The 23,163-nt window shown below is 43.4% G+C and overlaps 1 protein-coding gene across 1 annotated transcript; it reads right to left on the bottom strand.

Moving 5' to 3' along the window:
- Nucleotides 1-2,144: 2,144 nt before the first annotated feature.
- Nucleotides 2,145-11,446, bottom strand: cacnb3b (calcium channel, voltage-dependent, beta 3b). Its single transcript, XM_061074767.1, has 13 exons — nt 11,402-11,446; nt 8,223-8,342; nt 7,986-8,108; nt 7,759-7,880; nt 7,491-7,543; nt 7,061-7,080; nt 6,817-6,897; nt 4,799-4,857; nt 4,571-4,671; nt 4,297-4,448; nt 2,557-2,652; nt 2,262-2,432; nt 2,145-2,174 (listed from the first exon to the last, which is right to left on the bottom strand). The coding sequence occupies exons 1-13, from the start codon at nt 11,444-11,446 to the stop codon at nt 2,145-2,147; spliced, it is 1,173 nt and encodes a 390-aa protein (XP_060930750.1).
- Between the last annotated feature and the right edge of the window lie 11,717 nt (nt 11,447-23,163).

Genomic DNA, 23,163 nt, shown 5'->3' with positions numbered 1-23,163 from the left:
AATCAGAATGGGCAGGTAAAATTAGACCCCGCCCCCTGCTGCAGTAGCATCACTTGTGAAGAAACACAGCCAAGACTATGATATAGTAGACTGTTGCATAAAAGAATAAGCCAAACTCGGCAAGTTACTTTTAATACTGTATTTGTTTTTTAAAAGCAAGTTCTTACTTTAACGTGAAATAGATATAAATATAAACCAATGTTGAAGTTTTACTTTTACTTGAGTCCATTTTTGTCTATTTATTTGTACTTCTACCTCAGTATTATGTTAGAGTATTTCCCTCGCCGCAGTGTGAATGTGTCACAGGTACATCTTTGTCACTGAGCAATTCAATTGTAAAGATCTCAATCTAAACCATTAAAAGGGAAAAGAGGAGTTTACGGTCCATCCACTGTTCGACCTACCACTACACCACTGAGTAGAAGTGTAATGTAAATTATATCACATCTGATATGGTATCAACAACAAATAACAACAAACTCTTTGGAACTCTTTCTGTAAATTATCTCTATGAGGTGTTTTCCAGTCCACTTAGAAAAGTGAAGATCAACATAACATAAGCGATGAGTTTTAATAGTGAAGTTACTCTGGACAGAGCAGTAGCAGAATCTTTCGGTTTGACTTTAAAACTGAAAAAACACGACCTGAAAATCCAACGCGTGATATATCTCTTCTCTTCTGGAGTAATTCACACATGTGCTAAATATGAGTGAATCCCTTGATATCTATTTATATAACAACTTATATTTCTGAGTGGAACAAAATGTACCAGAAAGAAGAGATAATACTGTACGTACTGTACAGAAAGATCAGTTTAATGTGATTGGATTAAATCCCATTTGAAGCTTTATTCGACTTTGGAATTGTTTTTTTTTGCTACATATTTAATTGTATTTTCATTTCGGTTGATCTACTGAATGATTTTCCCCCAACCATAAACCACATTTATTGTAAATAATCCTTTCTAAGCCATTCATACATTCACAGCTGTGACAAAAGATGCACAGACACACTGTCGATGTGCATATCTGTGCTTGTCGTGAGTGGGTTTGCATCACTGTTGTGTACAGACATGTCATCAGCTATACTGACAGCTCCGATATTTAGATAGTGGTATACATGGTAACTGTAAACAAATTCAATCAATAAAGAGAATCATTTTAAAAGGCTACTGGAAAAAAATGAGAGAAGTGATTATAAAGGATGAGACTGACAGAAACAACTGTGCCTAGAGGAAACTATTGGTACAACTGTAGTGACAGGTCACAGAGAACTCAAGAGATGGAAGACACACAGAACTGGATTTCTTTAGCTCTCTGCTCTCTTTGGTCAGAGAGGGAAGTTAGGTTGGTCCAAAAACCCGGGGAACCCTAAGTTGTTAAACTGCATGTTTGTGTTGTGTTTTTTACTGACAGCTCTGCTGTGCTACAGTAACCTTTGCTAACATACTCTATGTCTACAGTGTGAGCTGAATCAGCCGATCTGTGTCTGAGACGGCCTCCTCTGGGCGTCTAAACACGGATGGGATGGCTCAGGATGTGACATCCGATGTGAAAGTAGGGAATCAGGAACAAGGTCGATGTCAGGGTGAGACGGGGGGTGAGGGGTGAGGGGGGGTGGTGTGCGGGGGCTGCACTGCTTTACTGGTTTTTATCACCAGTACGTGTGCAGCTGTAGAAAGCGGCCCTGAGTTGTCACATGGCAGTGGGAGCAGGGAGCTCTTGCTGAGGGGGCAGCAGTGAGGCGGAGGCTCCTTCGGCACCGGTCAGATCTTCATCTTCTCCTCCGCCTCCTCCTCCTCCTCTCCCTGTTCTTGTGACTCCTCTTCCTCCAAATAGCCAACCTTCCGCTCTCTCCCTCTCCAGGGATTCTGCTCCTGTTCTTTTCTTTGCCCTACACGTGTGGCCAGAGAAGGTGGTAGCTGGCTTTGGAGAGGTGAGGGCAGCTGCTGCCCCCTGGTGGCGCCCTGGTCCCTGTGCTCTATGACTTCCTAGTCTTGACTCCCAGCCGACAGCACAGGCTGCTCTCGCAGAGGAACAGAAGGCACGATTAATTAGAGAAAACGTTACCAGTACCAGAACCCAGCAGAAAAAGAAAAAAAGAAAAGCAGATTTCTTCTCACCTCATTTTGTCAGTGGAAGTGATCATTCTATCAACTCTTGAGTCTCAGAGAACTAGAGTATGGACACAGGAGGAAGAAAATAAGTAAATAATAATGCAGCCAAAATGTTAAAGGAGCGTTAGATGAACATCCATCTTACCTGTTGGCTGGAGTTAGCTGAGGGAGGGGTGACCACACTCTGGTCCAGGAGGGGGTTAACAGGGGCCGAGCAGGGGAGATGCGTGGCCCGCCAGTAGATTTCCAGGTACTCTGCGAGGTGTTCACAAGCATCTTCCAGTTGATTCTCATCCAGGATGACATCAAACATCTCCTGATTAGTCAAAGGAATGAACATGAGAGATAAGAAAGAGAGGTTACACCACTCCTCGTTTCCTTAAAAGATCCCTGTTGAATTCCAGCATTTTAAAAAGAGTGAAGAGTAAAGAATGACATACAGGCGGGCACTGAGCGAGCTTGTCCCCTGCCATCATCTGAACGTTGAGGTGTTTGCTTTGTGACTTCCCTCGAGATTTGATCAGCCTCTGAAGAACCTGTGAGATGAGACAAAGAGAGCTGAGCAGTTAAAAACGATTAAAGAGTTATCATAAACAATTTCATTCCCCTCATTATTTTCCTTATTAGTTTCTTCTTTTATTCAATCCTATAGAGCAGGGGTGTCCAAACTTTTTGTCCCGAGGGCCACATACAGAAAAAAATACCAAGGACTGGGCCACTCACGCCGCCACGCCCCCCTGCCCTGGAGTGGACTGTTGACAGTCGCGTCGCTCAGGGTGGGGGGGCGTGGCGACGTGGCGTGGTGGCATTCTGAGGGACAGCTAGCAAGTCAGCAAAGCAATTCACCGCCAGACCACTAGGTGGAGTAACGTTTTTTGTCTAAGACAACCTGAGAGACACCTTCTTTGTGTGTGGCAGTCTTTGTCGACTGTTTATTAATTTTTCTGAAGGACAAATTTGTCCCTGATCATTCTGCACAGCTTCGTACACTCGTCGACCGGCAAACCGACGTCAGCCGAGATCTCCTTCCAGGAATTGCAGGTCATCTGCGTGTCCTTGTATTTAGTCAGTGACGGGTTATACAAGTGGTCATACTTTCAGATCTCTTCTGCCAAGTGCTCTTCTATTTGGTCCATATCCGTTCTTCTAAATCTTCCTTGGTTTCTGCCGGTATTATGGGGCAGGAAACCGGAAATATGACTCTGGAAAGGATATAGTTAGCGGACCAATCACAGCCTTGCGGGCTGCGTGAGGCTTGCGTAGCTTTGTCGTATAGTTACAAAAATTGGTGAATGCACGCAAGCACGAAAGAAGGGGCACGCAAACACGCAAGGGGCTCTTGCGTGTCTCTGAAAACGCAGAAGCATGCACCGGCCTCTCTCCTCTCGACGAAGCCTGGACCCATAAAGCAAAACAAAGTGCTTTAAGTAAGTGCCATTTAAGCGCTACTAAATTTTGAGTTTCAAAAAAAAAAAAAAAAAAAAAAAAAATTTTATTTTTATTTTTTTATACATTATATTTTTAGACATTGATGCGGGCCAATTAAAAATGGATGGCGGGCCGCAGTTGGCCCGCGGGCCGTAGTTTGGACACCCCTGCTATAGAGTGAGAGCATCATGGTTTATCATTTCGATCAGAAAATGGACATATCACTTTTAATGTGGAGTTTCAAAGCTTGATTCAGCCTGTAAGACAAAGTATAGAACCAAGTCATTATGAGTAATAAAATATGGTATGTGACGAAAAAGGTATATCTTTTTTTGTTTTGAAACCAAAAGCCTTTAAATATATATAATATATAAAACTTTATACAGATAAAAACAGCACATCATCACAATGGAAACTAGAATTTCCATACTGTGATTTTATGCCTCTGCCAAACAGTGCAGTTTCCATGTTTATAATTCGACATATTCACTGGGACCTTTGACCTTCGACCACTGAGACATAATCACTTTATCTGAAAATCTTAGACGAAGTGACAACCGATCAAAAGTTGAAGACATTTTCAGGAGGCATTCTTGACTTTTTCCACTTGACTAAACAACCAAAATAATAAAGCAGATGTCAAAATTGGATTCTCCCACTCTTTTACCTCTGAATTCAATAATAATGAACAACCATATCGGCAAAAACGTTGAATGACTGTCTTAGTGGGGTTGATGTGTATTGTGCTCTACTTTAGGCGAGGACACTTTGACGTAGACGACGATGGGAGCCAGAGACGTCTTGAGAAGCTGCGATGGGTGGTTGATGGTGTCTGCATCCAGGACGACCAGCTGAAGAGACTTGGCCAGCTCAAAGATCCTCTCTATCTCACTCTGGACCTCCGCTGCAAGCACACCGAAGAAAAAACACGTTCAGCAGAGCGACATCACTGAGTTTATCAAAGAGGAGGCGTCTATTCTTAGCAGGGATTCATCTTTATTTAGGAATAAAGGATCAAAGACTCACCGATACTGGAGCGTGTGTTGGATCTCTCCATTATGGCCTTCTTGTTCAGCACCGATCGCTTCGCCAGCGACAAATCAGCAGTCACCCGTGTAATAGAGATCCTAAAGACGAAGCGTCGTATCACATCACATCCACAACTGTTTCATTTCAAAGGAGGAGATGTACTTGTTCTAAAAATAAATCATCATCATCGCGTGTCCTATCGACCATGAGAATGTGATTACCCACCTGCCATCGAATCGGTGCTTCAGGAAGTCAAACAAGGCTTTCTGCATCATGTCCGTCACCTGGGTGAAACAGAAGAAGGAGGAGACACTTAGCCCTACATTGATGGACGACACGTCTCCACTTCCTCCAACTATCCAGACATGAAGTCAAAGTATTAACGCCGCCATCTTGCGCATTCGGACCAGGACCATCTGTGCAGTAGAGATCAGAGGATGGAGCCGAGGTCCCGCCAATACATGCACAGTCTCAGTTAAAATGTTTCACAGCATTTATACATCCTCAAATAACTAATTCAAACCAAACTTATTTCTAAACGTATATTCATACCTACCACGTGAATATACATCAGTGTGATAAGAACTTACTAAAATGAGAGAAACCATCTTAACATGTACTTTGACTTCTATTTGGTCCATGTCCCATCCATTGACATGGAGGAGGTGGGAGTTATCACCTATGATACAGCCAGCCACTAGATGGCGATCAAGACACTTTGGCCTCACTTTTGGGGAGCAGTCATGTTTACAGTCTTTGATATAAGCATTTAATGAAGGTTTTTTCTAAACACATTACACAATTTCATCTCAGGAACTTGTCCTCAGAAGACATATTTTATTGAATAGCACTGGGTAACCTTCTTACCCACAGCTGCCAAATACATAATGATTTATATATTTACTATATGTTTGCTTTTTACCAGGCTTAGCACAAACTGGATGCCTCACAGTTATCTTATCAATGTTTACATGATCCTAATAAACACGAAAGGCAGAGAAAGCGCTGCCTTGACTTTCGAGTACTTCACAGAACTAATGTAGATTGTGAAATTTATATGATCTCTTTTCCACCCAAGTAGTGGCACCAGAACCTTTATTCACATTAAGCACGGTATAACAGGACTAAGTATATATTAAATACTTCTTAAGAACAGACAGCAATGAGCACCGTCCTGGATGACACGGATACAGTTGGACTGCGTGTGTTTGCTTATGTATGATTGCATGAACACTGTGAGGGTGAAGTGAATCAGTCTATTTTCAAACAGTCCTGAAAAATGGATGGCCTTCACAGTAGGGTATGAGGCACACAGGGGTGTTGCTCCTCCACCGTGCAACCGAGAGAAACAGAGAGAGGGGGAAGAGAGCGAGGGAAGAGTGAGAGAATATATTCAAGAACAATAGTGAGCGACTGAAAGCAAAAAAAAATGAACGAGAGACAAAGAAGAGGGGGAGAGAATGTGAGGGAAAGAGAGAGGGAGGCAGGCTGGTTCGCCACAGGAGCATCCCCAAAGCACATCACCAGAGCGCTACATGAATATTTCACACACACACACACACACACACACAGCTTGGCACGCAGCCTGCACAGTCACAGAGGAGAGAGTGAGGCAGAGAGAGAAAATGTTGAAGACATTCTGTTCAATTACACGCCTCACATTTCAACATGTTCATTTCAAGATTCATTGGAACCAGACATCGTCCAAGATGAATCGAGTTCAAGTGCAATGTTCTTTTATACACTTTATCCTATATGTGTCACGTGTAACGGGGCAGACTCGCAGTTTTCTGTCACTCAAAGATTCCTGTAGTGTGTGTGTGTGTGTGTGTGTGTGATATAACTTCATCAGGATCTGCCTGTGGTGTTTAGTATCAGTGTTAATGGGATAATGGCGGCCAGAGTGGGGTGTGGGGGACAACCCCCCTGCAGGAGTGAGCTGTGTGCTCATTATATGGACGTGCACAGTAAAAGTGTCTGAATCCTGCCTGTCAATTGCAGACAGTAAAATATTTATGGATGTTTTAACCGCCACCAACGCAGCATTGATTGTAGGATCCCCACCCGTACAGACATATTCTAATCTGCACACGCAGCACTCTCTCTCCTAGGGGATGGGTGATGTTTGAGAGGGGATGGCAGAATTGAGAGGTTGTCAAGGAGGAGGATTTTTTGGTCATTTTGGTTAAAAGGTTGAGTGTATGGAACTAAGTGACATCTAGTGGTGAAGTTGCTCATCTCACCTCATATCCTTTCAGTGAAGGGCCCACCAGCACCACTGGCCGCATAGAAGGAACCACATCATATGGAGGTAGTTGCTCAGTCTGCACAGCCCACAAACAGACAGGGTATGTTCAAAGAATGGCTCCTAGTCACTGGCCGTGTACCAAGTCATTAGTGTGGAACTTTCCTTGAAAGTGTTCTTAGAAATATTGTGAAAATGTAAAGTGATGCACAGAGGAGGAGGCAGACTGAGCGAAAACGCACCTGTTTCTGCTTCTGTTTGGCTTCAGAATAAACAGAACGAACATTAGCAAGATGGAGAAAAGCTAATGAGATGCTGTGGCAATAAATCATTACTTCAGCAGAAAATATTTGAGTTTTGAGGTCCAACAAAAGTGCATTAACAGAGAAAACATGCTGTGCTGAGAAACTATACGTTTGTATTGTGGACCTGCACAAGATAGAATTGTAGGATTGTCAATGTGGGATCTTAATTCAATGGTTTCTCACCCAAGCGTTTGTTTTCTGTTGCAGGCAGAGTGCTGATGGGAAGTTTCACAACACATTACTTTATAAAGGGAGTGGTTTGGCCCACGAATAGTCCCTGTATGTAAATCTAACCCAGTGAGAGCATGCAGTCCCAGTGGAGGCAGAGCAGACAGACACAGCAGCAGGACTCCGGTCTCACTTATACCTGCAGATGGCGGGGTGGACCTCCAGCCTCCTGATGAAGCGTTCCCTCCTTTCCTGTGGAGAAACATAATGCAGAGCTTCATTATGCGCAAATCCCCTCAGGAGGCAATTTAGGGAGAACGACTTGGAAAACAGAGCAACACATGAGCAAGAACTTGTTATGTACCCCCCAAAAAAAAGTTTTCAAAGAGTGTGCTCGACAGAAAGCTTGAAGAATCAGGCCAACAGAGACACAGTCTCTGATCTCTCAGAGCAGTGTGACCTCTGACCTTGCTGCTGCTTTCTGCTCATGTTTTATCCTCATGGCTTCGAGTTTGACTGGACTCGGGATGAAAGTGATGTCTGCCCCTTCCTTCACCAGCCGACCGATCCACCAATCATTGTTGTATTTCTGCAAGACAGCGAAACACATCTTGTGCAACAAACATGACATGGATCACAGTCTACATACGAGAGGGGCAGTGACACTGATGTCTTGTTTCTGCAGACCGCTCACCTCTTTTATGTGCAGGAAGTCTTTGGTTTCAAAGTTGATAGCAGCACCTTGGACTGGACACTCCTCATCAAGGGCTCCACAGTAGCTCACATTGGCTTTCACTGCAAATGCTACTGGTTTAGACTGTTGAAAGGCAAAACATATGAATATGATACATAAGAATCATTATGTTGCAGAGGGCTCCTCAGAAAGGTGAATTTAAGAGCAAGCTTTGATCTTTGACCCCTGCACTCTCACCTTGGCTCTTTCCAGCTGCAACTGAGCCTGGCGCTCGGCTTCACGCCGAGACGCCTCCTGGTCCTCCTCCAGGGACAGGTCGGAATCAGAGGGTCGACTAGTGTAGGAATCGGCTGAACCCTGGAGGAAAAGAGGAGAGGAGGGTTAAATCCAGATGAATCCACATCAATACAGTACGGTCAATCCAACACCTTGTTGCAAATGTTCAGTTTAACTCACGATAGAGAAACTGTTGAGTTTCAGCAAATGGCGTCGATGGAGCTCCAAACAAATCACCTGCTACATCTCCCTCTGTCTCCCCCATGCCATTCTCCTCATTCAACCTCTCCCTAAACCTGCCTTTCCTATCCTGAAGTCATGTGACCCCGTCTGCAAGTTACAGCAGCTTTCCAAAGCAGCCCTCTCAGGGGAACGTGTGCGTGAGCACTGCAACAACACCAACAACCAGAGGAGTCCTGGTGTCTATCTATCCACTCAACCAGCCTCAGATGTTGGCCCAGAGTCTTCAAGGAGAATATACTAAGACTTAAAAAAAAAGGTAAATGTATGTTTTTGAAATTGAAAACATTTTCAAAACCAGCCTCAGACTTTCAATCGCCCAGACATCAGCAGACTTTGTGAGAGAGACCAGAGAGCATATTTTTTTCTGTTTTATTGTTTATGATAGAGGAAAAACTTTGGAGTTTGTTGCAATCATCTGGAGTCAAAGCACAATTCTCATTAATTAGATATTTTTTTTACCTCAGTAGGCATATTTTTCAAAGCTGGGACATTACAAAATGTTGAAAATAAGAAGTAAGTAAGTAAGTAAGAAAACACAAACAATATTTTCCAGAATTCAGTTCCAAATCACAAAAATAGCAGCACATGCAAATTCAATTAGAAAAAAACTAAACAATTGCAAAAGATTTGCAAAAAACGAGAACATTGATGTTCTAAAAAAACAAACAATGAAGCTCTTTTTTGTTAAACACTGTGATGGAAATTAATCAAAAACTAATTCAATCCCAATCACAGTCACCAATCAACATCTTTACATTTATAATAACTTCACTAGTGGCACATTTAAAATCACATGCAAAGTGACTGATGGTCATTCGCACGTAACCTTCACCAGATCCTACATTTATCCCCTCACTCCGTCAGCAGCCTGCTGCTCCCCAGTGGCTGCAGTCCCAACAGGGAGGTGCATGGAGCTGCATGAAGTCTCCTCACATACACCAGGCAGGAGCACCCACATAATACAGCCAAATATAGCTCCATAACAACGTCATCCCTCTTTTACCTTTTTTTTTACCCGTCCTCCACCTGTCTCCTCCTCCCTCCTCCCGACCAGCTCTGTCTCTTTTTCCCCTGCCTTCCGAGGAAGCTGTTTTAACTGAATCCATTGCAGAGAGTGTTGATATCATTTAAATATCAAAGCCTGTCGGAGCTGGAGCAGAATATGAAAGTCCACCAGTAGAAGTAATAAAACCTAATTAAAGCAGATATAGAGGCCTGCACATGGAGGGGAAGGACGGATATTCTGATGAACAGACTCTGGTCTCTTCAGAATAAAATATAAACATGTTGTCTTCACCGAATCTGATTGCACTTTTATATTGTTTTCACTCGATTAGTGAAAATGACTTTGCACATTTTGAAATATACTAAAATGCATCCAGTCAAACACACTCATCTCTTCTCTTTTGTCACTGGCAAGGATCCAAGGTCCTTTTGTGAAGCCTCACACTGATCTGATTAAAACTGCATGGATTCCTAATGAGCTTTCAAAATGCAAAAGAGTGGGATTTTCTTTGCTGTCAGATTTTTGGAGTCGTGCAAAATGTTGAGGGCAGATGCAGAGATATCAAGGTTAACGCAGCATAGTCAACAACTCTGAAGTTTCTGTTTTGATTCACTTAGAGGTTTTTACATTTCATTCAGTCAGGGGGATCGCAGCCGATGAGTTGTCTGACTGTCGTATTTTTTAAAACCACAGACGCCCACTCACAGCACAGCCACAGTCTTTGTAAAAGTGTGGAAACAAAAGCAAAGGAGAATAACCAGAAACCCGTCACATACTGGAAGTCCTATTAGAGACTGAAACATGAGATTATGACGCTGCAGCAGTTGTGGTTTTTCACCAGCAGAGGGAAACATCCACATTACAAACAACTTGTCTTTATCATGACACTTTCCTTATACCATATTGAAGTTATCCCTCAAAATGTTTACCCTATCAATGCTGCTAAAAAACTTTAATCTTGATGATGTTTTCCTACACTTGACATCTATTGCACTTGTGTCCGTCCTGGGAGAGGGATCCCTCACATGTGTGTCTCTGAGGTTTCTACATATTTTTACCCTGTTAACAGGGTTTTTTTGTAGTTTTTCCTTACTCTTGCTGAGGGTTTAGGACAGAGGATGTCACACCATGTTAAAGCCCTATGAGACGAATTGTGATTTGTGAATATGGGCTATACAAATAAAATTTGATTGATTGATTGATTGATTAATTGATTGATTGATTGATTACAGTGCATGATTCAGTGACTAGTGGACCGTTTAAATTTAATCCTTATTTTTGAGTTAGTGAACAATATAACACTGTTATCAACAAAAACCCTGTGAATTGGATATGTATGTGTGTGCATATAAATATACATATTATTTATGGTATTGGTTCTGCTTTAGAATAGAAGTCAACGGTCTTTGCATTTTGGGAATTGCACGGTGGCTGTTACACACAAAGTAGCATCCTGAAACTGACACAAGCAAAGTAGAAGCACAAGTATGGGCTCAACTCCAATATTTGAAGGCGGAGGAATGACTTCACAAAAAAGACGGGAGACCAAAAAACGAAACCGAATATAGTAGGATCATTCCATGATGCTCAACAGATGGGCCTCAAGTTCAAAGCAGAGCTGAAAAAGTTGAGATGGATTTGACAAACTGCATGTGTATACAAGTACAGCATGTCCAGATGAGGAGAGGGGAGGAGAGAAGTGGTGGTGGGGGTTGGGGGGGAGGAGGAGGAGGATGCTGCTGCTGGCGGGGGAGACTTCGGCTGAGGGGAGGATGTGAGACAACGAGCAGGAAGACGACGTCTGCGAGCGGCCAGACCGACTCGTGGATGAACGGGTTGAGTTTACCATGCAGGGTGATTAAACAGAAAAGTGGAGCATCAACCAGCGTACCTTGTTACAGATGAGTCCTGTGGCACTCGAGTCGGAGGCAGACATGCTTCTGCTGCCAGCGCTCTCCCCTCCCAACCCCCCCATTGCACACAGAAAAGGCGGAACCCTCCCCCCCCCCCCCTGCCCGTGGTTACAGGGGGAGAGAGAGAGAAAGAGAGAGAGGCGCGCTGAGCTTAAGTGCTTCACAGCTGATGTTGCTCCGTTGCTTCAACAGCCATTTCCTATACAAAATTGATAACCTGACTGCAGCATCGGTGTGTGTACACAGCCGTATATACTGGTTCATCTCGCTGGGTTTCTTCTGCTTCATGCCAGCTCTCACGTAAGAGAAGGAGCATCCATCTGGTTTCATCCTCTCCTCTCCTCTGCTCTCTTCTCCTCTCCTCTCCTCTCCTCTCCTCTCCTCTCCTCTCCTCTCCTCTCCTCATCCTCTCTAGCATCACACCCATACAACTTTCCCTCCTATGTCAAATTGAGAAATCCTGAAAAAGTCCAAGAAGTCGAATCGACCAGTTCCGTGGACATGTTTGTCTGGTGGGTCTCTCACTCTGCAGAATATCAGTTTTCACTTGGTGCAGATAGAATTTCTAAAAATATGCCCGCACAAAGACTGAGCTGTTACGTAAGCCATTCCAAGTGTTAATAATAATAACCAAGCAAGGAAAAGCTGAGGGACAACTGAATCGGCCAATTAAGGATTTCTGGAGACAAACAACAACAACAACACACGGCATGAACAGTTAGCTGATGATGAGGAGACAAACAGACAGGAGGCGATGAATGGAGCGATGAAGAGGAATAGAGGAGGGCAGGGCTGTGCCCGCCTGCCTGTCTGTCCTGCACCATCCCGCTGACAGGAAGGTGATGCATGAGCCTACAGAGCAGAGATGCAGTGGTGAGTCAGCAAGCAGCCATCGAGAGTCCATCAGATGTCCTAATAAGCCAGGAGAGAGGCCTCCTCTCCACCGCTGGAGACGGCCTCTCTGTTCACGGCTGCTCTGCAGGTCGCCCCAGGCACTGAAGACCCTACTTTTGGCAACTATTATGCTGGCAACATGTCCTCTCTCACCCTTATTCAACTGTGGCTGCTTAAGAATTAAGTGCACTCCACCAGGGCTTTTAGAAAAAAATGTCTTGGGGCTATATTTCTGCATGGCTTTTTAAAAAGAGAGCGAAGCAGGCAAGCGTACACGTACACGCACAGGCAGACACACACACACACAAATTATTGTCGTTAGAGAAACTCGCTCCCTCGGTTGCCTCTGGAACAAGAGATAGAGTAACTATTTTCATCATTAGCGTCGCACATGAAACAGCTATTGAGCAGCACAGCGTTTCAAACAGTGGGGCGTGCAGAGATAGGGAGGGGGTGAAAACAGAAGAAACAAAAAGAGACAATGAATGAAGGAGGGAATAAAGGAAATAAAATGTAATAAAGCAATAGATGGAACAGAACTTAAGAACTGAAAAGGGCTTTTTATAAATATGAAAATAAAAGGTGATGCCATTCATCTGCTCGGTCAATGTTAACTCTGCAAACTCTTTGAATTGAATGAGAGAGAAAAGCGAGGAAAGGTTGGATGAAGGGACGAAAAAGAAAGATTGGTGGAGAAATGTTACAACATTATAGAACCTGAGATTATCCGGAGAAGCTTGAATTTTTGTGACACTTTTTGCTGTTCAGTCTGATTAAATAAAACTCCTCTCCTCCTCCTCTCCTCCTCTCCTCATCTCCTCCTCTCCTCCTCTCCTCCTCCTCTCCTCTCTGGGGTTGACAGTAGGGGAGAGGATTGTCAAACTTCACAGAGTTTTGATGAATTCCCTCCAGAAAGAGCGAAGCAGATCTGAGACTGGCTCAGCTATATTCACTGAAGCCACACAGCCCATCTGAATATGAACTAAGTGTCTGTGTGGGGAACGAGAGCAGACAGCAATTGTCTCTGCTTTAGTCTCCAGCCTGTAAACACTGACGCTGCAGCGATGGTGGATTCATCTCTTCTCTTCCATCCAAAGCAATAAAATCTCGTACAGCGTTCAATCCTCCTGGTGGTGCAGCCGTTTTAATGAAGTTCTATTTCTTTTTTTTTTTTTTTAAAGTTCACCCAGGCCTTCACAATCAAAGAGACACACAGAGACAAAAACTTGTGTGAGATGGGTGTGGACAGTCGTGGTAACGTCTCACAAAGGAATTTCAAACTTGATGTAATATGTCAGCTGTTCTATATTTGGAGCAGTGACACATGCTAATTCTCATCAAGGCACGGCTATTTTTATAACGAATGCTGATGCAGTGGCTCACCTGGGAGTGGGTAACAAACAAGTATTGTAACCTTCACTATCATGCCCTCTACTCAGGGCCATTCAAGTTCACAAAAGTTAAGCAATTTGCAATCCGGATCACGTGGATTTAAGTGTGGTTTCATAAAGTGGCCATTTGGCCTTGGTGGATGTATGCACTGCCATTCGGGTTAAAGACTAGTAAAGTCCACTCGCTGAATCTTTTAGAGAAATTCTCCTTAATTCGCCTCAAATTAACGAATAAAAGGGAATTATTGAACCTCGGCAGAAAATGCGCTCTAGTGCCATTCTAGTATTTGATGTTTTCAAGTTCTCCAGAGTTAAGCATAAGGAGTTTTTACTTAAGCAAAAAAATCTGTAATCATGATGCAAATCAGAAAACATCTGATGAACAATAGATATTCAGACCGGTCAATCTTTGCCACCTTTCAGTGGATGCATGACAGTGATTGATACTTGAAATACTCTGAAACCAACTGGAAGCAAATGAGACAAAGTTTTCCCAACATATGTAAAGATTTGTGCACAAAACCTCATATCTCCAACCTCCTGCATTGGGAAGAAGAGGCACATTAGCGTGTGTGTGTGCAGTGGGAGCTGAGGCAGCATTCCAGGCAGAGGTGGAACATCCAGAATCAGAGAGAGGTCTCTTGACAGTGCAACCAGAGTAGGGCAGAGTGGATCAATAGGAGAGCCACCCAGATTGATACTCCATCCTGTCCTGAGCAGCTCCAGCCTCCTCCTGCTGTAATGTTACCCCAGCATACTTCTTCTGCCTGTAATGAGCCCTTAGCAGATCCTATAAATAAGCACTTCCAAGTCGTTCCAAGACAACTGCTTTCTCACCACAGCAACAGCAGTGTGGAGATTTAAAAAGAGGGGACATCTTGTATGAGCCAACAACAAAGAGGAATGCTCCTGATGCAATGAGGACAATGTGATGACGTGAATCATCGGAGAGGGGGGTCAACAATAATGATGGCATTCAGGGGAGGAAGAGGAGCAGTGGGAAGCAAACCTGCAGTCGGTAATCACTATCTTTCCTCCACACTGTCCCCTTGGTCTGGTCGTACACTGTGGATAGTTATAGGCTTTCATCCCTCCAGGGATCCTTCAACCTGACTTCAACAAACTGCTTCAAAGTGCAGAGGGGCTGGAGCTAACCCACATAGAGCTGTGTGTGTACCAACAGTGCAGCACAGAGCTGCTGCATCCTTCATTAAATCCGATGTTTGTTGGAAGATGACCTGATTTAGGCTCCATAGGTTTGAGTTAGGCCTAATTGGTGCGTCTTGACTAGTGGGCTGAGCAAACAGAGGGAATGTCAGATGTATTAATATGTAATGCCGTCCTACATATTCATACATTACGGCTTTACATCGAAGAGATAGGCTTTTTTTTTCAGGTTTGGGTTTTAAAAAACTCAGTCACGACATTGAGAGTTCCTCAACGATACGACAATTTGCAGATGATACGGTAAAGAGAGGCGGTAGATGGAGATTTCCTCGAGAACATACATGTCATACGGAGAAATTAGAACACATACTTCTTTACATTCTGACCTGCTCGTCTTTAATATTAAGTAAAACACTGAAGAGAGGCAGCGTTTCTCAACAAGAGAAGCAGGAACTGGAATCTTTGGCCCTCTAAACATTGCTGGTTCATCAAATTTAATCAAGGCATTGCACACTGATGCACCAACACAAAAATGTACACGCACACACACACACACACACACACACACACAATGCACTTCGCTCCTCCCGGGACAGGCTTTTAGTGCTCTGTCTCATGCAGTATTTAATTGACCCCACACAGGAAGCCCGGCAGTCCCAAATGCATTCCTTCCCCCCACCAGCAGAGAAAAAGCCTGAATGCCTGCGAGTCCATATACCCACAGCTCCCCCCCCACCACCACCCCCACCACCACCACCGCCTCTCCTCCGTGAACACGACGCCACTAAATGCCCTTTTTTTTCTGCTTTGGTGCAACTCAAGCAGTTTTCTCCCCACCAAGAAACGCAGAGCTCTGACGATGAGCAGTTCGGATTCACATGGGATCGGTTCGAAGATGACCAGTCTCACTCTTGACAGCCGCACACATCCACACCATCTCTCAAACTTTTCAGGAGCAGCAGAGCAGACAGATTCTCTGAGGTGCATCCGCCCCGTGTGTCATCCCGTCGGTGTACAGGACAGCATGCACCCATCGACCGCAGGGGGGGGCCCACTGGCTTATCGATGCAATTTGCAGGGGAGGGGTGAGGGGTGGGGGGGGATCAGATGCAGAAGAGATAGCGGCGTACTCACTCGGCTGGAGGTGGGAGAGCACACTCCCCGGCTCTCTCGCTCGCCCTCTCTCTCTCTCTGCTAGTCAGGCATGGTGTGCTCTCTCTCCCGGGTACCACTGAAGTGTACTGTAGCGTGCTCTTGTAAGCAGTCTATCCCTCTCTCTTTCTCTCTACTCCCCCCCCCCCTCATTCTCCACCACTCTCTGTACACAAGCCTTTGCTACGTCAGTCAGGCTCTCTCTCTCCCTCTCTCTCTCCCTCTCTCCGCTCCGCACATCATCCTCCGGCCCCCCCTCTCTCCTCCTCTCCTCCTCTCCTACTCCATCCCTATACCTCGCCCGTCCGGTGGGACTGTGTATCGCCAGCGCATGTTAAGTTCACTCAGGACTCTTGTTATCGTCGGAGCAATAACAAGATGACCATGTGATATTGTTCTAAAGGATAGTGCATCTTCCAGCATCAATCCACGGCGACGAACATCATCTTCCCATTAAGCCACTTCTGTGAGTTCTCCCTCACAGTAAATGGCCAGATGTTTGTGGACACCTGAATACGCCCATATATGATCATCACATTACAAAACCATGGGCATCAATATGCTGCAGTAAAAGCCTCTGCTCCTCTCTCTAGAGGCCCTACAAGTTCTTCCATTGCATACCTCAGCATTAAAATCCCCTTTAATTGAAACTAATAGACCTTGCCCACAGCATGAGAAATGTCCCCAAACCATAGCATGTACAATGGAAAGAATTCAAACGCCACCATGCTTTGTCACTCACAAACACAAAATTTAAAAGGGAGAAATCTGCCATTTTTTACCCTCCTCTCAAACTGTTTATTTTTTTTCTTTCATCCACTGAGGATTTCAACATGTCAGACGGCCAAAAGTTTAGAGAGAGGAGAAAGTCTTGTGGTGGTGAGGGGATGTGGGGAGCCATGTTCGTTGTCTCTGCTCGACATGTGGAGATGTCCCCGGTGCAGCCCTCTGTTCACAGAGTGTGTTCTGTGGATGTCATGGCTGGCTGAGCTCTGACAGCTGCTCAGCTGTGGATGTGGGATATGTATACATTTTTTTTTTCTTCAAACCGTACAAACCAACCCAATATCTCATGAGAAGAATCACGTAACCGTTCTACGAGTGAATCTATAAGGTACAGTATGAAATGCACAACATGCATCTAAAGACGGACGGAAGTCTGTAAGCATAAAACTGTGGATGATGTGAAAATCTCCAGCAAAGTTGAGATCCATAATTCATAGGATAGGTTGCAGGAAACAGTGAGGCAGAGAAGAAAAAAAAGGAGGAGGAGGAGGAGGAGGAGGAGGAGGAGGAGGAGGAGGAGGAGAGAGAAGGAGAACGCATCCATTCCAATTCTGCATGAGCTGAAGATGTGAATAAAACATGAATGAATGAGGGTTTGGAAGTTAAACTCCACGGCGCTTTGCACTGAGCAGAAGAAAAGCAGAAAAGGGAGGGAGAGCGACTATTGGAGCTGCACCCAAGCATTGAGTGCAAATGTCTGTCAGTCTGTCCCATATGAAGCTCCTCCGTGGGCTGCTGCTGCTGCTGGTGCATTATGGATGAGAGGCTATTTTAAGGCTCTGGTGATGCTGATTTTTTGATTTCTGAGCAGAGGGGAGACGACACCTCGCCGCTGCCAAATCCTTCTGTGAGGTTAGTGCGGGACCTGATGGGTTCAGACATGCAGGTACAGCATGTGTTTCCCACACACATGCGTGATCCCTGTTACACACAACCAAAGAAGGGGGTAAACAGACGGGGGGTGCCAGTGATGTGAGTGAGGGTGTTACCAGTCAGTGCTTCACCCACGGGTCAGTTTATGTTGTGATAGGGCAAACAGATAATCTCTGCTTCACTGAGCAGTTCCTTTAACCACTTGAAACACTTTCAAAGAGCCAGTTTTAGGATTTCCAAGAAAATATGAGACAAAACTCTGCAGTCACAAAAAGAAAAATCATGTTTCTGCTTGATAATTCGATGCATTATTAAATAATGCAGCAACGACTGTTTAATAATAGAGTAATATTTTAACTGTTAATGAAAAACATAATTACCCATGGAGAATATTCTGCAAGCTTCAAATGGGTCTTTGTTCCCTTTAACACTTTTCCCATAACTGGGGGAAATTGTGAAGGCAATAAAAAGCAACCATGAACAACACAAAATAATTTTTTCCATGTAAATTAAACGACAGTATTTGAGTATGTTTTTAAAAAAGTTTTTTTTAAATTCACCAAATTCCACCAAGCTATCTGATAGATTGACATGACAAGTTTTTTCTTTTCTTATTTCTTATTAAGGACGTTGTGTTTTCACACCCATCCGTTTATTAATTTATAAGCAATTTAAGCAAAAATATAGATTATAGATTACAATGAATCTTGGTGGAAGGATGTGGTCTGTGTCAGGAAATAACCCAGCACATTTTGATATGATCGGGATCAGGGACCATATACAGGAATACTGTATTTTCCTCGATTTCTCAGAGAATAATCTCTATGAGAAAAAAATCTGACTATGATGTATATATGCCTTTCCATTTTTTTAGCATCAGTGAATTCTGCTCTGGAACGGTTCTATATCATTAAATACGTTAAATATGTTTGCACAGCCCCTATGGCAAGTCTCAAGAGATGTTTAATTTGAAAAACAAAAACCAGCCTCACTAAGATTCTTGGGTGACTTTGAGCTCTCCAGTCCACAACACTGACGACACCCCCCTGCAGTTTGCCTACAAGACACACACTGAAGCAAATAATGCAATCATCTAGCTTCTGTAAGGGACCTGTTCCCAGCTGGATACGGCTGGCAGACCTGGTCAGAGTCATGGGTTTTGACTTTCAAAGGACCTTCAACACTCTCTTTAACACATGCTCTGGGTGAGAAACAAGCTCCTGCAGATGCAGGTGGACGGCCTGATGGTTTCCTGGATGAGGATTTACTCCACCAGTACAAGCCAGTTTGTCAACAGTGGCCCAGAGCTCAACAAACTACAATTAAAGAAAACATGTGCAAATAGACAACAAGACATAGACAATTTGACAATACATGTGTTGTTGTGACAAATAGAAACTTCACTGCAAATACTTACAACACAACCAAATACTTACAGCACAACTCAATACTTAGATTACATCTATTGCACTTTCTGTCTTGAAAGACAGATCCCTGACATGGGGCTTTCTCTGAGGATTTACAAATAAAATTTGATTGATTGATTGATTGATTGAAGACAACCAAATACTCACAACACAACCAAATACTCACAACTCAATCAAATACTCACAATCGAATGCTCACAACATAATCCAATACTCACAACACAATCAAATACTCACCATCAAATTCTCACATTACAAACAAATACTCATAACTAAACCAAATACTCCCAAATACCCATAACACAACCAAATATTCCAATTGACAAATTCCAATGTTGTGAGAATTCCAATGCTCCACTGTACTTGGTATTGTGTTGTGAGTATTTGGTTTAGTGGTGTCAGTGTATAGTGTTATCAATATTTGATATAGTGCTGTGAGTATTTGGTTGTTTTGTGAGTGTATAGTGTTGTGAGTATTTAGTTGTTTTGTGAGTGTATAGTATTTTGTGAGTATTTAGTTGCTTTGTGAGTGTATAGTACTGTGAGTATTTAGTTGTTTTGTGTGTGTGTATAATGTTGTGAGTATCTGGTTGTTTTGTGAGTGTATAGTGTTGTGAGTATTTGCAGTAGTGTTGTGAGTATTTGGTTGTTTTGTGAGTGTAAAGTGTTGTGAGTGTAGTCTTGTGAGTATTTGGTTAGCATGCGTTGTCAGATTGATGAAGATGTTTCCTCAATATGCACCTGTTCTGTTTATTAGCATGTGTTGTCTTGAGTTGAAGCTCTGAGATCCATGTGAACCTCTTTTCAATACAAACAATACAAACAGTCTTTCTTTCTATCTCTTTAACTGTCGGTCTACCTTTTTATGTGAAACCTCTAGGAGTGGAGCAGAGAGAAGAGGTGAGGTGGTTTCATCATGTCATGGTGATTTTAGAAACACATGTCAGGATGATCGGGCTTGAGGAAAACATCACTCTTATAACGACCTATAAAGTGGCAAGGATGAAAAGTTTTCGTGACTTTGTGTTAGATTATTGCGGTGTCATTTCATCACACTTTAGCAAGTGGATTACTTTATCATTATATTTGTAATGGGATGACAAATTTGAGTCATTGAGGTGAATATTACTACACGATGAACATGGACATTGCAGGTATTACATCATCAGTTGCTCCACATTACGTTGTTACAGACGGAACAAGCAGTCGCTACATGCAGGGAATCAAAATGAGAGGATAACTTCTCTCTTATAGCACCATAAACTTTATAAACACATCAGATCAGTGAAGTTGAGATCAGTTGTGTTGATGGTATAGTCATAAAGATTAGTGGAATATGACTGTTCTGCTATGTGAGTCCTTTTCTTTATCACACCCTGGCTGCATGTATGATCTATGTTAAAATGATTATTACAGCCCTGGATCAATAACTGCAGTTTATCCTGGATTAAAATGTTGTCATGTATCTCTATAGGTGAAGCATAACAAAGTCCCACTTGTGGAAAAGGCTTTTCATCTGTTGCTTGAACTGACCACTACTATCATTTTCTTCAAAATGTTTGGACCATTGTAAAATCCACCGCAGCCTGAGCAGAGCTAATCCCTGCTGACAGACTGACAGCCCCAAATACATTCTCCCCACTCACTGTCAGATTCCCAGTGATGAGGTCAGTGCTGTCTAATGTCATCATCTGTATCCCAACACAGCACAACACCACGCAGGACCATGCTGCAACCTTCACCGCCTCTTTAGTCCAATGCTAAGGATGCTGCACGACGCACGATGCATGCAGCTCTGCTTCGCGCACACCACAGCAGGCACAGTCTCATCAAGTCCCCGGTTCCCCACCAGAGAGAGATCCCAAATAAAGCAGAGGAGGAAAACTGAAAGACGAACCCACCTCTTTGAGCAGAAAGACGCTGGAATTGGTCAGGGACATCCGCAGATACACGGGGATCTCTGTCGCCTCAGCACTAAGTTAAAGGTGGGAGAGGGGGGGGGGGGGGTGTCTCACAGTGGAGACATCCCATCAGGTGTAGACAGCGCCTCGTCCAAACATGTCCCCCCCCAAACAACAGCCACTCCGCGGCTCCTCAGCGCTGCTTGTGGAGGAGACGCTGCCCCGGCTCCGGCTCCGGCTCCGGCATCTGCGCTGTGAAATCTCCAGTTTCTGGATTCATGATCAATGACTGTACACAAAAGCCATGCACATACACAAATGGGTAGATTACAGCTTTCCTGATAAATAATGCAAAGACCTGCACTTTTTTACACAGCCCCGGTCCCATAGGGTTTATTGTCTTTGTCTGATTTCTATTTTTGAATTTGAGTATATAGAGAGATTGTGATATATAGGTTTGCCATCAGCTCCTCTTGATTTGCTTCACAGACACATGTGCTTTTATTTATTGATTCAACGGTTTGGGTGTATATCCTTTTCTTTTCCACATGTTTGTGATTTAAATTGTTTTCAACTCTTTTATTTAAAACGTATGTGGCCCATGCAGCTCAAGGCTCAGCATGATCTGTTGCTCAGCATGAAATTAATCTTAACAATAGCATAGGACCCTTATGATCTTTGAACTCCACTGTTACATATGTACCCGTGCATGTGAATTATCAGGCGGAGACGTCCCACCATCTGTTTTTGCTTTATTTAAAAATAATATATAAATAATAGTACATATAGGTATGATTATATGGTTGAAAAAGAAAGATGTGTTTGATGTGGGTGCAGATGTTTTCTGCTGCAGCTGTCCTCTGCAGGAGGGAAGGGATACATGTCCTCTCAGTTTTCACTGATCCAGCACTTCAGCCCCCCCTCGCATTCTGTAAACGCCTTCCATTTACACAGGAGCCAATCGACCGCTCCACTCAGGTACAGCTCATTCTGCCAAAGTCAAAGCGAACAGGAGAAAGTGACTGTCACCATATAGAGGTCAGAGGCCTCATAGACCTACAGGCACTTTTTGAGGTCAGTATCTATTCACACTGCACTGGTGATGAAGCAGCTTTATTTTCAATATACAAAACATGCAATGTTACAGTGTTCGGTTAACAGGAATACAATTTTACAAAAGCCATGTTTCAAGACCTATATGAATCTCTCCTCTGCATGTCTCCCTGCAGTATTCAAGTGTCTTCATCAGACTTGCAAAAGTTTTGAACCTTGATTTGTTCTTGTCCGTTTGTTTTGATAATCTCAGATTTAAGATGAGAACAAAAAAGAGTGAAACAGTGTCAAACTCACACTGCACATAGAGTGTCAAACGTCCAAATGAACTGATATAAAGCAAAAACACATTTTGAATACCATAATTGAACTGCCAATGCTCAACAACCTACATATACATTTAATAAAGGACCTGCTTCAAAACTGCTCCTGAGTAATGGCCGGTATTTTGTCATGGAGAAAACAACAGACAGAGCGTGTTGGTCCATAAACTCTTCATTTTATGACCTCACCTCCAGGCACAAAGATTCTTCCTAGATTGTGTGTTTCCTCTCACCTCTGCAGTGAAATAATTCACAGGCCTTCATACAGAGACACTACAGTGTTGTGTCGATGGACAATGGCGCCTCCTGCTGGACAAAATGATAAAAATGGCACGATGACAATGTTCATAAATTTGCATGTAATAGTAATCTACTTATCTCGTGCTGTAGCACTTTGGCAGAAAACAACTTTCCCTACGGGACAATAAAGTACATTTGATCTGATTTCATTTAATTTGATTTGGTCTGATCTTTCTATTGTGAATAAATGGAAATGTTGAGTCTGTTTGACGTTGTTTTATGTTTCTCTGGGGTTTCTTTGATTTATGTCTCTCTGTTTTGTTTATTTTATGTGGTTTGTCTCTTTGTAGTTGTCTGTCATCTCTTTCTACTCACTTTGTGTTTCTCTGGGATTGTTTTGCATCTTGTTTTTGTGATTTAGTTTTTACTCTCATGTGCTTTAATGTATTTCCAACAAAAAATATGAAGTCACTTTTTGAAGAGGCTCTGAGGCCCCATGAGGCCCCTGGGTCAGAGTCTGATGGGCCTGTCCA

The sequence above is a fragment of the Limanda limanda genome, chromosome 7 (assembly GCF_963576545.1).
Source record: "Limanda limanda chromosome 7, fLimLim1.1, whole genome shotgun sequence".
NCBI classification, from domain to species: domain Eukaryota; kingdom Metazoa; phylum Chordata; class Actinopteri; order Pleuronectiformes; family Pleuronectidae; genus Limanda; species Limanda limanda.
Note: the sequence above shows the minus strand (reverse complement) of the source record. Positions and strands in the feature narration are given on the sequence as shown.

Excerpts from the sequence above, each read along its gene's own strand:
- cacnb3b (XM_061074767.1), bottom strand. The coding sequence starts at position 11,446 with ATGTCTGCCTCCGACTCGAGTGCCACAGGACTCATCTGTAACAAG. Across the intron at positions 8,109-8,222 it reads TGCAGCTGGAAAGAGCCAAG|TCTAAACCAGTAGCATTTGC; the intron begins GTGAGAGTGCAG and ends GCCTTTCAACAG. Across the intron at positions 7,544-7,758 it reads GAGCAGAAAGCAGCAGCAAG|GAAAGGAGGGAACGCTTCAT; the intron begins GTCAGAGGTCAC and ends GTTTCTCCACAG.